Genomic DNA, 13,506 nt, shown 5'->3' with positions numbered 1-13,506 from the left:
AGAGGGAGGAAGAAATGAAAGAATGTGAGAGAGAGGAGAGGAAGCAGGACAGACAACACAGTAATTGGTCACAGTGAAGAGAGCAAGCTTCAGTGGCTCTGTGTGGAAATGAAAAACAAAACACACAATGAGAGAGAGTTGAATAAATAACTTGGATCTGATTTTATTTTCTGTTTTACTAAATCGGGGGACGGTGGGGGAAGGGGGCAGCTGTGGCTCCAGAGGTAGGGCGGGCTGTCCACTGAGCGGAGGGTCGGCAGTCCGATCCCGAAGTGGAGAAGACACTGTGTGAGTGCTGTAGGACTGGGACTGCCATGCACTCTAGTGACGAGCGCTATTATAAATACAGACCATTTACAATTTACATTTATTTAACCCCCCCCCCCCTCTGTAGAAGCCTAGTCTCAACCGTCCCGACCGAATATGTCCCTCTGTCACTTGGTTTGATCCCACTTTTAAAACATATACACATCTATTTGTTTCTGAAAAGGAAGGCAACCTCCAGTGCTGAGTAATAATGAGAGCGCTCAATCAGCGTTCTCATTATCTAGCCAGCATGACTTCTTAATAAGGTCGCGCTCCACCTACTGAAAATAGTTCCCTCCTTTCGAGCTTTCTTCAGGTGCAAAGTGCAGTTAATTAACACAGCAGACCGGGAGAGATGCGCTCGCTATTAATTGGAAAGAAAAAGAGAAAGAGGTCGAAAAAAAGAAAAAGAAAGCTGAGAAAATAAAGCACACGCTTAATTCAATTAAAACAGCCATAATGGCTTTGGTTGTAAGGCCTGAGGATTCCTTTGTGTAGTGGCTTTGTTGAATCCAGCAGGTCCAGCTTGTCCTCACACTCTGACGCTCACACAACTTTGAAAAATAAAGTTTGGACGGGATGATTGGCTACTGAAACAAGAGGGGAGTTCTCGACAGTAAAATGGAACTGTGAAAAGTTAACTATATGAAAAATGGCGAATAGTCTGTATTTATATCTTGCTTTTGAGACGTGAAGGCTGGAGAACAGACAATTGGGTCCAGACTTTCTCTGGAGTTTGTCAGCAACTGACTGGGACTTTTCTGACACTCATTCACCAACACTTGTTTCTCAATGCAACACTCCATCTATCATACACTGTCAGCAGAGCCTTCAGAGGCCCTTTGGGGTGCAGTCATTTTGTCCAACCTCAGAATGCAGACTGGAGGTGGCGGGGATCGAACCACAGACCCTTCTGGTTAGTGGACGACCCTTTCTACATCTTCCAATGCACACGGCCTTGATCCAACTTCTGTTCAGAGGTGTTCTTTATTGCAAAAAGGGAAACTTACTTGGATTTCTAGCTGCTGGACGACTTGCATCTGGACTCGACACTGAGCTGTGCTCCGATCGTCGAGGGCGTGTTCATTGTTTAGATGCCTGGAGGGAGAAAGAGAGGGAGAAAGAGAAAAAGAGAGAGAGGTTACACACCAATTCAAATGGTATGTCAACGCCACAAAGCAACTTATTTTGGGGTTTGATCCAAACTGTGGAGGACGATAATTACCGTATCACCTTCACCACTGTTTTGCTTTTTATGATAATATTTCTATACTGAGAGAGTCATCCATAGGATCCTGTTAGGAGCCATTGTTCCTCTGTGAAACGCGGTAATTAGAAGTAACACAACGGCGTGTGGTGCCATGTTTAACATGACAATGGGCCCTGTGCCAGTTTAGATGGCTAACTCCGGTGCCACCCCGGGCGCCGCTTTCTCCGCGCAGAATAAAAGATGCCAGCCCAGCAGAACGGCTTTTGTCTCCTTCGTTTACCGAAAACAATGCACGCGATTTAACACCGGCAACATTTGACACACAAAAGCGAGCTCTTCAAACGGAAGGTGCATTATCCAGCGGCAGCAGCAGACATAATAAATGTATCTGGTGTGTTCGCCTCATTAGAAGAAAAAGGCAGCCAGACAGCCATAACCGTCAATGAGGTTTTTTGTGTCTTGATTGGATTTCGTCTATAAGGACACAAAAGAGCTTCACCATTAAGGTAGACCTTTATTCCTGCTACACACACACACACACACACATACACACACACACACACACATACATAGAAGAAAAGAAAAAAAACACAGTACACAAATATGGGGAGAAAAAGGGGTTTCTAAAGTGTTGTGATGCTGGGTAATGAGCCTCTATCTAAATGATCATTGGTGACAAACTCACAAAGCGAGCTTTGAGGAGGCATGCTTATGAAATGCCAGAGCTGCCACTTTATCTCCAGTAATTATAGGTTAGCTTGCAGACCCTTCAATGATCATTTACAGCTCTGCCTCCAGTGCATTAGAGGGAGGACAAAACCTCTGTGCCTGTCTCTGGCTTTCACTTTATCTAAGAACACACACACAAACGGAGCGAAACATTGTCGCCAACACCTCGAAAGAGATACACACTCCCACCATTCTACTCCGAACCCCCTCACCTCTTGTTTATCGGCCCCGTGCAAAACAAGACAACTCATTGAGCCGCCTTATCTCGACCTGCCAATCAGGCGCTGAATGGGACATTTGCACCTTTCAATTACGCCGCTCAAACGGTTTTTAAAAACCATCCCATCTCATCCCTGCTCGTACTGTTGCGGCCATTTCTCGGTCCTTAATGCTCAGAAATGTTTCATTATAAATCAAGAATGAAGTAGCATTAAAAAAAAAGAAAGAAAGAAAGAGAGGAGGGGTGGAGATGGATGAGGGATGGCTGCGGAGGAGGGGAGGGACGAGCCAGTGGATTTCTCCAGCCCTGTGCCTAATTGCTGTTTCAGAAATGCGCATGCAAAAAAAGGGGGGGGGGGCATTTCATTAATCATTTAATCACGTCCCTCGCAGGATGAGGGAACTAATGTTGCAAATACCCTTTTCATTTCACTGCCCATAATGCTATCTTATGCACTTGATGTATGGCGTGTGTCATGAATTACAGCTGCTTCAAAAGCACAGGGCGCGCCGCTCGACGTCCCTGAAGATACCTCATTACAAAAAAAAAAAGAATAAGAGAGAAAGAGGAGGGAGAGATCTTTATTAAGTTTTCCTCCTCATCGACAAGCGCCTTGTTTTTCTCTTATTTGGTCAATATGTGTGTGAGAAGGACCTCTCCGGGGTCCAGCTCCACTCGTACACATGGCGTTCCATCGCTGGCCAGTTAGCGAGGTGATTACAGGCAGATTACTACATGCGTTTATGAAATATTCAAATGGCAGCATGTCCTGCTGTGCATTAATAATGCCACACAAAGACAGAGGGAAGGGAGGAGGAGGTGAGACGCAGACAGGCAGGGGATAATGGAAGATCGTCTTATTTATTTACCTTTATTTACCCTTGTCTTTGTGAAAATTACCATTTCACTGTATTCCGATCTCTGCCGCCTTTCGCTTGCCTCTTAACAAAAACCAAATCTCAATAATTTGCAGGTGAATAAAAAGAAGGAGATAGAGTGTCGCATCCAGGTGTAATGGTTTAAACCTGGAGGTTGGAGGATGCTTGTTTCGTGTCCGGCCCCCACCCGCCTGCCTCGCTGTTTATGTTTACCGTTCAAACGTGCGTTTTAGAGGCACATTGATTTCTGCCGGGAAGAGGGAATTAGCCATGTGACAGAGGCCGTGTGACAAAAAGATATGGGAAGATCGAGGGATGCGGCAGAGGAGGAGAGATGAGAGCAAATAAAGAGACAAAGAGACTGATAAATTGAGACAGAGAGGGATGGAGAGGTGAGACATAGATGTTGGTTTCTCAACAAACACAAATAAAGATTCATTCTTGCTGGACTCTGCAGAGCCTCTCTTGTCTTTAAAAGGAGAGAAGATGGTTTTTCTTTTTCCCCCATGGCTGCGGATATGAATATGTATAAGCCAACAACGTCCACTAAGGGCCCAATAATAAATCTACTCAAGCCAGCATGTATGGATGATGCGCCTGTGCTAATTGTCTGTGTGTATCTTCAGGGGCCGCGAAGCCCCAGCAGAGAACAGCTAGGCCGGCCCCCTGGCTGTCTACGCAAACACATACATCAACGGTCAGATAGGAAACAGAGGCAGCGTCAACACAACAATATGTAGCTACACAAGTCCTAAGCCTACTAGTGTGCATCAACAAGCGCGCGCACACAGATGCACAAACGCACACATGCACAGACACTCTCCCCATGGCGGCAGTGCATAAGTAATGCCCTCCGTTTTAAAGGTCTTGTCACAGAGCAGCAGACATGTGGTGGGGTGGAGGGAAACGCAGCTATCCAGGGGCCAAGGGCCTGGCTGCCTGTCTCCACAGTGTGTGTGTGTGTGTGTGTGTGTGAGTGTGAACATTATATAGAGACAAAGACACTTGGCTGCTGCCTTGTGGGTTTAATTAGCAGTGGGTTACAGACACCAGCGTTCAGGTTAGCGGCTGAGTTTGCCATTTTAACATGGAGCCTGCCTTCCTGCCAGTAATAAGGAAAGTGGAGTGGTGACAGAGAGTGGAGGAGTTAAGTGTGCGTCTGTGTGTGTGTGTGTGTGTGTGTGTGTGTGTGTGTAAGTGCGGGAGCAAATATCTGTTTATGTGTAGACTGACTGTGGAGGGAGGACATTCGTTTAAACGAGGGGAAGTGAGGTAAAAGGCTACAGTGTGTTTGTGTTTGGGGGGGGGGGTGTCGATGCTGGTTAAGAAAAATGAAACAGGATGGGATAATTCAGTGTTTTCAAATAGTTCTAAGGCGATGAAAGCAGGAAATTAGGAATTATTTTAATTGACAATTGTCACAGACTAGAGATCTTAGGACTCAAAGCCTGACGGGTTTGGATCCATGTTTTTATACCATAAGTCAGGTCAGGGTTGGGGTCCCGTTCTTTTAGCATCGGGTCCTGGGTCTGTTTAACATCATGTGTAATAACCGGGAATAATAATTATAGCAAGTTACGGATGAGAAATGAGTAAAAACGAGATAAAATAAAACGTTATGGGGTTATTAAAATAGTTGGTCAGATCACAACCTGGAGAAAGCTCACCTATAAAAACGTGTCTTTATGAGGGATTTAAAAGAGGATGAAGAGTTTGCCAGATGGATTTCCTCATGGAGGTTGTTCCAAAGAGTGGGACTGTTCACATTCGGTCCTCAGCTGGCACTAAATAATCGAAATTGTACTTAAAAGTCCAGAACGGGCCTTAAAAGTCAACAATAATATTTTAAAATCAATCCTAAAATGTACTTATCGGAGAAATAAGCTGCTGCGAGGAATCATGAACACCTGGCCCAGGCCGTGTCGTGAATAGTCTATTATCTTTATTACAAAGCTGATTTTAAACGTCACGGGGCCTTAATATCTGAAATCCTAACTGGATTAAGTTAGCAATGCCATTTCTGTTTTTTTTTCGGGGGTTTCGGCATTTGCTATGGACCCGCTGAGGACTAAAATATGTCTTCACAAAGATCTGCAAGTGATACATGTGAAGCAGTTAATCGTTCCAGCCTTTATTGTCTGTTTGTTGTGTTAACTGTAAAGGCTCCAGCACATGCACTGACAGCGCTAAGGTTTTTCTCTCTCGTCTCCTGTAACTAACACAAACACACACACACAAACACACACACACCCACACACAGTGATATTATTCCATTTTGAACTTCAGAGAGCTAATTCAGGTTGCCAGCCACCTCGCGGCTACCTTTTCCAGGTGAGAACACTTACAAGCACACTAAAGAGCTATTAAATGCTGATCTTGACAAGTTCCCCCGCACAACAAAACAATGGGCGTCTGAACGTGTCACCGCCGCTGAGCCGAGCTGAGCTCCTACAGCGCGCTACAAGACGCCAGCTTAGCTTGGGTCCCCCCCCCCCCCCCCCCCCCTCCCGCACACGTAACCCACACCCCACTGCCGACATCTAGACTGTCATCTAAATCTGACACCCGCTTTATGTAACCCCCCATTTAAACTGCGCCTGTGTGTGTGTGTGTGTGTGTGTGTGTGCAGTTGACTGGCATCTCCGGAAACATGAAAGAACTCCCTCTGACACCGACAATCACTGCTCGGAGGCACGCCACAGAGCAGCCATCTTTGTTCTGATGACGAGTCGGCAGTCTTTGCTGCCGTCTGTGTTTCATGTTACCGGCTGGGTTGCAGTATGGAGCCAGCCTCTGACTTCGGGGAGGGGTAGCGGAGACTGAAACTGCTCTGTTGTGTTGCACCCGATGTTCTGGCAAGGGTTCCTACAAAACCGTGTGTCAAACTGCGCTTGCAAGTTTGAGATCTAGCTGTTCTCTCCTCTGTCTGTCTCCCTCGCCCTCTCAGTTTATCTCCTCACCTGTGCAGCTTAGCGCATTCACAGACACGCCGCTGTATACTGCGGATCTCTGGGCCCCTCACCTAAATAACCGGCTAAGCTACCCAGACACAGTATCCTTAGAGCACACAGTGTCTGTGCGGGCGGAGCGTTCAGTGCGGAGGGAGAGACTGATGTCTTCTTTAAGTAAGTGTACCGAGGTGATGGGACAAGATATCATAAAACCCGCTAATCCGATTGCGGCGTGCGGCCTCACTCACACAAACACATGCGTTCCCCGAGCCGCAAGGCAAACTCTCCCACCTGGACCAGCGCTCGGGGGTGCAGGTCGGACGGTGCACTGTGCACAAGCCGGCTTTCCACAGGAATCACTCGTGAAATCGCACAAGCTGCTGCTTACGGATGCGTTATGCTCCGCTCCGGGAAAATTGATATTGACATGAGCATGTATGTGGCCCATTTTCCACAGGGGATAAGCAAACACACTTGTCAGGCGATCGTTGTAATATACATTCACCTCGGATTCATTTAAATCCATCGCTGTCAGTTGTGATTCCGCTGAGTGCATTGTGCGCCTTGACAGGGCGTGAAAACGCAGCCTGTCTGTGTCTTTGGGTAAACACCGTGTTTATTAGTGTCATTTCATTACATGGAAACACCTTTTCAGCTTTAATTCATAAGCTGCGGAGGAAGTGGCACATGCCTGACCTAAATCCTGCAGCACATCCCCATGGGTGGACTAGTTTCTGGTATTAATTTTTTTTTTCTTGCTTTCTGCAACTTATCACAGTCACTACTGTGGAAAAGGAATAAAATATGCCAGAACAATGTCCTGATTTCTAGAGTTTACGCGACTTCACATGGACGTTTACAGCCCGTGAAAAACACTCGGCAGATCGTTATTTCACAGTTAATTACAAATCTAATTAGAATATTCAAATTAAAAAGCTTTCCCTTTCTTTTCTTCTCTGTGTGAGAGCAGGGAGCCAGGGAGAGAGTGATAGTACGAGAGGGCGAGAGACCCAGGGAGAGACAGGGGGAGAGAGAGAGAGAGAGAGAGAGAGAGAGAGAGAGGGAGCCTCGTAGTGAGTGGCAATGTGATAACCTGTAATCGGCAGCACTGCAAACACCTTCTTCTTTTGATGTCCCCCCACTAACATCCTGGCAACAAAGACGGCCAATTACAAATGAGCTAATTAACTAAATTGTTGATGGAGCATGAAGAGTTCATTCGCTCGGGCGCCCCGCACCATGACAACGGTGAAAGGGGGCCTTTGTTGTGGAGGCAAAGTGTGCGGCCGTGCGAGTTGCCATTAGCTTCCTGACGTTTCTTTTTTTTTTTTTTTTTTACAATTTTTTCTTACAAACCTATCGGGCCGCTCCAGGAAGCAGATTTGTTATGGATTTAGAGTTGCCGCTGCTTGAGCTGAACCCTGTCAACTGGCTGTCAGAGAGGTCAAAGTGTGCTCCTTCAAAGGCCGAGGTGTTTTCTTTATTAGGCTCCTCTCTGCTCAACTCTTTGCAACTAAATTAGCGAGCACAGGCAGGTTTCTTGAAACGCTGGTGAGCAAGCTTTTAAAAACAGGCGATTGACTCCTTTCCCATAGTCAGCGGAGGAGTTTGACTTCCTGTTTTTTCCTCACGTTCGATGTCACGAAGGCACAGACAACACAGCGCTCTCTCACTTTGCGGTCTTGCCAAATTAGAGAGTTCACTCGGGTGTCATGTTTCTAAACTGCAGATCAGAGACAGATTTGACCCAGGAAGGAAAACCCATTGTGTTGATTCCCATTGCAGACAAAAGCCAGATGTTGGTGGTGTTTTTTTGACCAGGGAGAAGTGGCTACACACAGGAGGTGATGTAGTGGAGAGAGTGACTTTTTTAGGGTAAAACACACGTTTACAATCGTAGAGCTGTTCATGAGTCGATGGCTCAAATCCTCAGTCACAGACTCCTCGCTCGAGTCTCCAAGTCAAGGAGGTGGTTTTTCATTTGTCAGTGAACAGTGTTTTCCTCAGAAGAACATCTGAAAGTTCTCCAAACCGTGACTTGACAGCCCGTGAGAAAAAGACGGAGAGATATGTTGAATATTCGCATTTAAAGGTCAAATCTGATTCTGCTGATGGAAAGGTTTCAAACGGGGACGAGTGAGCAGGCATCATCTGCAGTGGAACATCTGGGTCATGGTGTGTGTTCTTACTTCAAAAACTGTCCAAATTCCTCGCAGATGTTCTCACAGCCGGGCCACTTGCACACGCCGTGACCGTACAGCGGATGGGTGCCTCCACTTTCTTCATGTAGTGAACTAGAGAGAGAGAGAGAGAGAGGGTCAAAAGAAGAGGAATAAGAAAAAGGGAAGAACAGCGAAACAAAAACAGGAAGGAAGATGAGGAAGGTCAGGGGAGTGGGAGGGAGGTCAGGTTAAGTTTATGGTTGAAAAGTTAATTCTCTAGGAAGTCAAAAAACACCTGAACTCCATCATGTGTTTTTTGCATGTTCCTGGAAACTAACAAACAAACAAACAAACCGAGTTGAACTCAGAGATGAACTCAGAGAGATTAGACTTGCCAGCACTTTACCTCAACTTCAATCGTTGCTTAAAACATGATTTTTTTTCTTTTTTCTTTTTCTTTTGTGTTATCTTTCAAATTTTAGTTTTTTGTTGAGTGGTTTTTTCAATTCCAATTTTTTGGGTTAAACACATGATTGCAGCTAACTGGTACATTACAGTAGCTTTATCTCCACCGTCCCATCTTGTAAAGCCATTACTGGGAGGAGGGGGTTTGAGGCTTCGGAGTAAGTATTAAAAATCCAGACAGCCGTATAATTTTCATCAGGAGATTAATACTGTGAGTAACTTATGTTTCTTCGAGGACAAGGGGAGCAGCGGGGGCGCTCTGGCGTTTTTCAAATGGCACCCAAATAAGTTACGACCCTGCCTAGACAGCACGTCCAATTAAAGATGACAGTTTAACCTTTAGTCGTGGCGCTGTCTCTGTCTGTGTGCGGAAACGTGCATAGGAAGAAGTGTGCAGCACTGTGTGTTTGTCTGCCCATAGGTTAGGTCTGTGCATGTTTGTGTGTGATGGATGGCTGTGTGTGTGAGCACTGGGACGTCTCACACTGCGTTTTACAGAGGGGCTTCCCCCACATCGATCGGTGGCATGTTAGTAAGCAGCGCTCCTGACAATACTCCATGTTCGATCATTATGACACACCACACCCCCCTCGGGACACGGGCAGATAAAGTATTCCCCCCCCCCCCCCCCCCTCTTTTCTTCTTCCTCTTCTCTTCCTCCTTCCTACCTCTCCCGTCTTCCCTCTAAAGATATCTTCTTCAAGCCTCCTTTTAGTGCTACTGGAGAGATAGCATCTACTTTAAACCAATTACACCTCCAGTGTGAGTCTCTACCCGGCATCCACACAGACACATACTCGCACACGCCGCTACCCTAAGTCCTTATTATAATATCGCCCAAGAAAAAGCCTTTGAATAATGCATGGGCCACATAGGCAGATATGTGAAACACTCAGTGTTTTGGTGCTGGGGTGCATTTATAAAAGACGCCATCACAAGGATAAACATCCTGGAAATGCCACTCAAGGCATCACGTATTCTGTTTACATGACAAGTAAGCAAGGAAGGTAATTTTCAAAAGCGGGAAAAAAAAGAAAAGAAAGCACTAAATACTTAATGTACAAGCAGGTTAGCTTGTCGTGTCTGCCAGAGAGGCTTGTTGTAGCTGCGTCTGCCTGCATGGCTCCCTTTGCCGGCTTTTGATATCTGTGTACAAGCTAAGTGCGTTCAATGCGCACAGTCCCCCGGGAGAACAAGGCTATCTTTTTTTTTTTTTTTGTATATTACTAAGACACTAATAAACTATTGAACAAATAAACAAAACACCATGTTTTCCCTGTAGTGGCAAAGCTGTTATTCTAAACGAGGACAAACACTCTGGATGGGAGCAGAGATGCGGCGTTCTCATGTGTTCCTGCACGGCACAAAAAACAACAAGCTTGTTTGTCGGGTAACAAACAAGGCCTCTGTAAACTTTTCATCTTCTCTGCCTCTTCATCCCCTCTGGCGCCGCTATCAAAAACGGTGGGTGGATGACATTTCAATTACCTCTCTCGCTCCCTTTCCCGTTCCCGTTCCCGCTCCCTCTCTCGTCTGTGGTTGATGGCGGGTGACTGTCCGTTGGCGATGGAGTGGTGTGAGATGGGAGGCGACGCTTTTGCGGGATTGGAGGACGAGGTAGTTGAAGAAGAGTTGTTGGTGGAGAGGTCCAGGCCGCCGCCACCTCCGCCACCACCACCACCACCTCCGCCGCCAGCACCGTTGCCACTGTTGCTGTGTTTAATGCCGTTGTCCTCCATGGCGTGGCCTCCGCCTCCTCCGCCGCCTCCGCCTCCTCCGGTTACGTCTTTCCACAATTGCTGGAGCTCTGCAGGACTCAAGCCTGCTAGAGAAGAAGAGATAGAGAGACAGAGAGGAAGACAAAGTTGGGTGAGTAAGGGGAGGATGAGCGGAAGAAAGAACGATTAGGTTCCCACAATGCCTCTGGTTGACGGAGAGAGGAGGCAAAAAGGAAACCAGTAACTTCCTGTGGGGCAGCACATCCACAGCGTCGAGTTCGACTTTGGTGATATTCGCTTTGCATGTGTGTGATCGTGCCCCTAAACTGAATATTTACAGAATCAGGTTACTCCTGGCGTCCAGTGTGAGACAACAGCTGATTCCAAACTTTTAATTCGACAGCTATGAAAGTTTTATAAAGTGACACATGACTCACGGCCTTGTCCCCACTAAGTGGCTTTTGTCTTTTGCCACGTGTAGACCTGACTTAGAACACTTTGATCACAGTTTTGTTTTTGTTTCTTCCTCTCTGCCCAGTTCTTCAGCAGTCCGACCCGTTAACAAACTCCTCGTGTAGATCTCAGTTTTGCATTTTGAGCTGTAAAACATGATGAGAGTGAACGTGTTCTGTTGCATCGGATAGTAAACACGGTTTGTCCGATGCTTGTTTCCCCGCCTGCCAACTAATTGGGCAACAGTCCCTGCTTTGATTTCCCTCCCAACATCTCCCTGAGTGTTGTTTTTTTGCATCTCCGCCATTTTGGTGGTAAACAACAAACATAGGTGTTTACTTGGCCCGGGGAGGAGAAAATGGAGCCTGCAACCCCCCCCATTTCTCTCTGTCTGTGTCCTTTTTTATTCTTCTCTCCCTGGCTCTCAGCGAAGGCAGTAAACAACAACAACAACAACAACAACAAGGAAGAAGGGGTTGGGGAGCAGGGGGAATAGAAACAGAGATGGAAAAAACAACAAATATAAGCAGAGCAGAGCTGAGAGAGAAACAGAGGTAGACAAAGAAAGCCTTAATCAGACAAGAAGAGAGAGAGAGAGAGATTGCGAGAGAGACAGAGGGGGACTAAACAAAATGATAATGTGGAGGAGTTAGGGAAAAAGTGGATGGCAGAAGAGCATACCAATGAGGGGGGAGGCAGACAGACAAACATACTTAGAGATAACCGTACTTTGAGGGGACACGGGCGCATACAAATGAGGACGACAAAGACAGGAAGGACAGGAAGACAGAGGAAGCGCGGGGTGGACAGACAGAGAAAACACAGGAAGCATGTGACCGCTGCCGCTGCGAGTCACATGCTCAGGAGCAACACGAGCGCATGCAACACTTCCCCTCTCCCTCCTCCTTCTTCTTCTCCCTCTTACCTGACGGGGGCAGGGTCTGGCCGGGCAGGGCGGCCTGGCCGGGAGCGGGCCCCGGCAGCGTGAGCAGGCCCTGCCGCTGCATGTTGAGCAGGTGCTGCTGCTGCTGGAGCTGCTGCATCTGCAGGAGCTGCTGCTGGAAGACGAGCTGCTGGGCGGCCAGCTGCTGCTGCTGCTGCTGCTGCTGCTGTTGCTATAGAGAGGAGGAGGAAGAGGAGGAGGAGGAGGAGGAGGAGAGGAGAGAGAAAATTACAGGCGAATTAACAACGGAGAGAGGAGCGACGGAAACCGGGCAGCGGTTGTGCCGCACGTGTGTGTGTGTCTGCACTCACTCGCCTCTGCCGTGACCCGAGCTACACCTCTCTGCCTCTTCCTCCCTCTCCCTGCATGCTCTCCCTCTCTCAGTCTGTGTGAGCTCGGTCTTCCCGCCGGATTTTTTTGGGCTGTACCACAGCACTGATGCCTTTTTCATCTCTTTGTGTGCGTGTGTGTGTGTGTGTGTGACCAAGAGAGCACATGCACACACAACAGACACACAAAGCTCGCGTTGATGGACTAAAAGAAACCTTGCAAGCCTCTCAGTGTATGTGGCTTGTGATTGTGTATGATACTAAGCCTCTGGTATAATCCTCAATCCCACACACACACACACACACACACACTCCGCTGTTGATGGTTAATTGTCTCGCCTTCACTGATGGTCTGTTACAGCTTATGTGGCCAGAGGGAGGGAGCGGAATGAGAGATTTACGGCGTCGCGTGCGTGTGAAAGAACAGACGCAAATATAAACACACACACACAGACACACACAGACGCATACACACATGCACATCGCGCCTCCCTCCCCTCTTTCACCCCTTTTCCTCTCTCTCTACCTCCCTCCCTCTCTCGCTGCCTCACGGAGTTGTTTATTGCTGGGGCCAGACGGGCAATTGCATAAGCCTGGCGCAGAACAACAACAACAAAAACAACAACAAGACGAGGGAACATCAGTGCTGCAGAATCCGTCGGAGAGGGAGTATATTTCAGGGCAGAAAACAAAAGCTTCGGCTCTCAACTATTAAACAGTTTCATGTCTGTTTTACACTATAAACCACAAACTAAAAAACGAGGTAATAATCAGTTTTATTCTTTTTCTGTGCCTCAAAACGAAGGATGCATATCGGCAACGCTTTAACTGCAACTTTGATGGTTTTCAATTTTTCCATTCCCGCCCGTATACACGTGTACTCCATGTGCATACAGCATGTCATGCTCGCATGTTTCTGTATGTTTATAACACGGTGGACCATGGGGAGGTGGGAGGCGGTGAGGGGGGGGGGGGGGGGGGGGGGGGACTTGTGATGCACTCACTGGAAAACAGGCTGCATAATGGAGTGATGGAGGGAGGCGGTTTGCCCTCCCTGCGCCTCCATCCCGCCTCGAGAGAAATAAGGGAGCAATTTCTATTCCATATTTGATGGCGGGGGCCCTGAAAAACTCGATTCGCAA

General features: G+C 47.3%; 1 protein-coding gene across 5 annotated transcripts in view; it reads right to left on the bottom strand.

Annotated features, from left to right (window-relative positions):
• The window catches only part of foxp2 (forkhead box P2), a 105,426-nt gene that overhangs the window by 18,513 nt on the left and 73,407 nt on the right, over positions 1-13,506 (bottom strand). For all 5 annotated transcript variants that reach the window (XM_062383186.1, XM_062383181.1, XM_062383184.1 and 2 more), the window contains 4 exons: positions 12,018-12,207; positions 10,410-10,743; positions 8,484-8,588; positions 1,317-1,404 (listed from right to left, as the gene is read on the bottom strand). In XM_062383186.1, coding sequence (XP_062239170.1) covers positions 1,317-1,404; positions 8,484-8,588; positions 10,410-10,743; positions 12,018-12,207 — 717 coding nt within the window. The remainder of the gene's footprint in view (positions 1-1,316; positions 1,405-8,483; positions 8,589-10,409; positions 10,744-12,017; positions 12,208-13,506) is intronic.

Source organism: Platichthys flesus, chromosome 23 (genome assembly GCF_949316205.1).
Source record: "Platichthys flesus chromosome 23, fPlaFle2.1, whole genome shotgun sequence".
Lineage (NCBI taxonomy): Eukaryota > Metazoa > Chordata > Actinopteri > Pleuronectiformes > Pleuronectidae > Platichthys > Platichthys flesus.
This window is presented reverse-complemented; position numbering and strand designations above follow the sequence as displayed.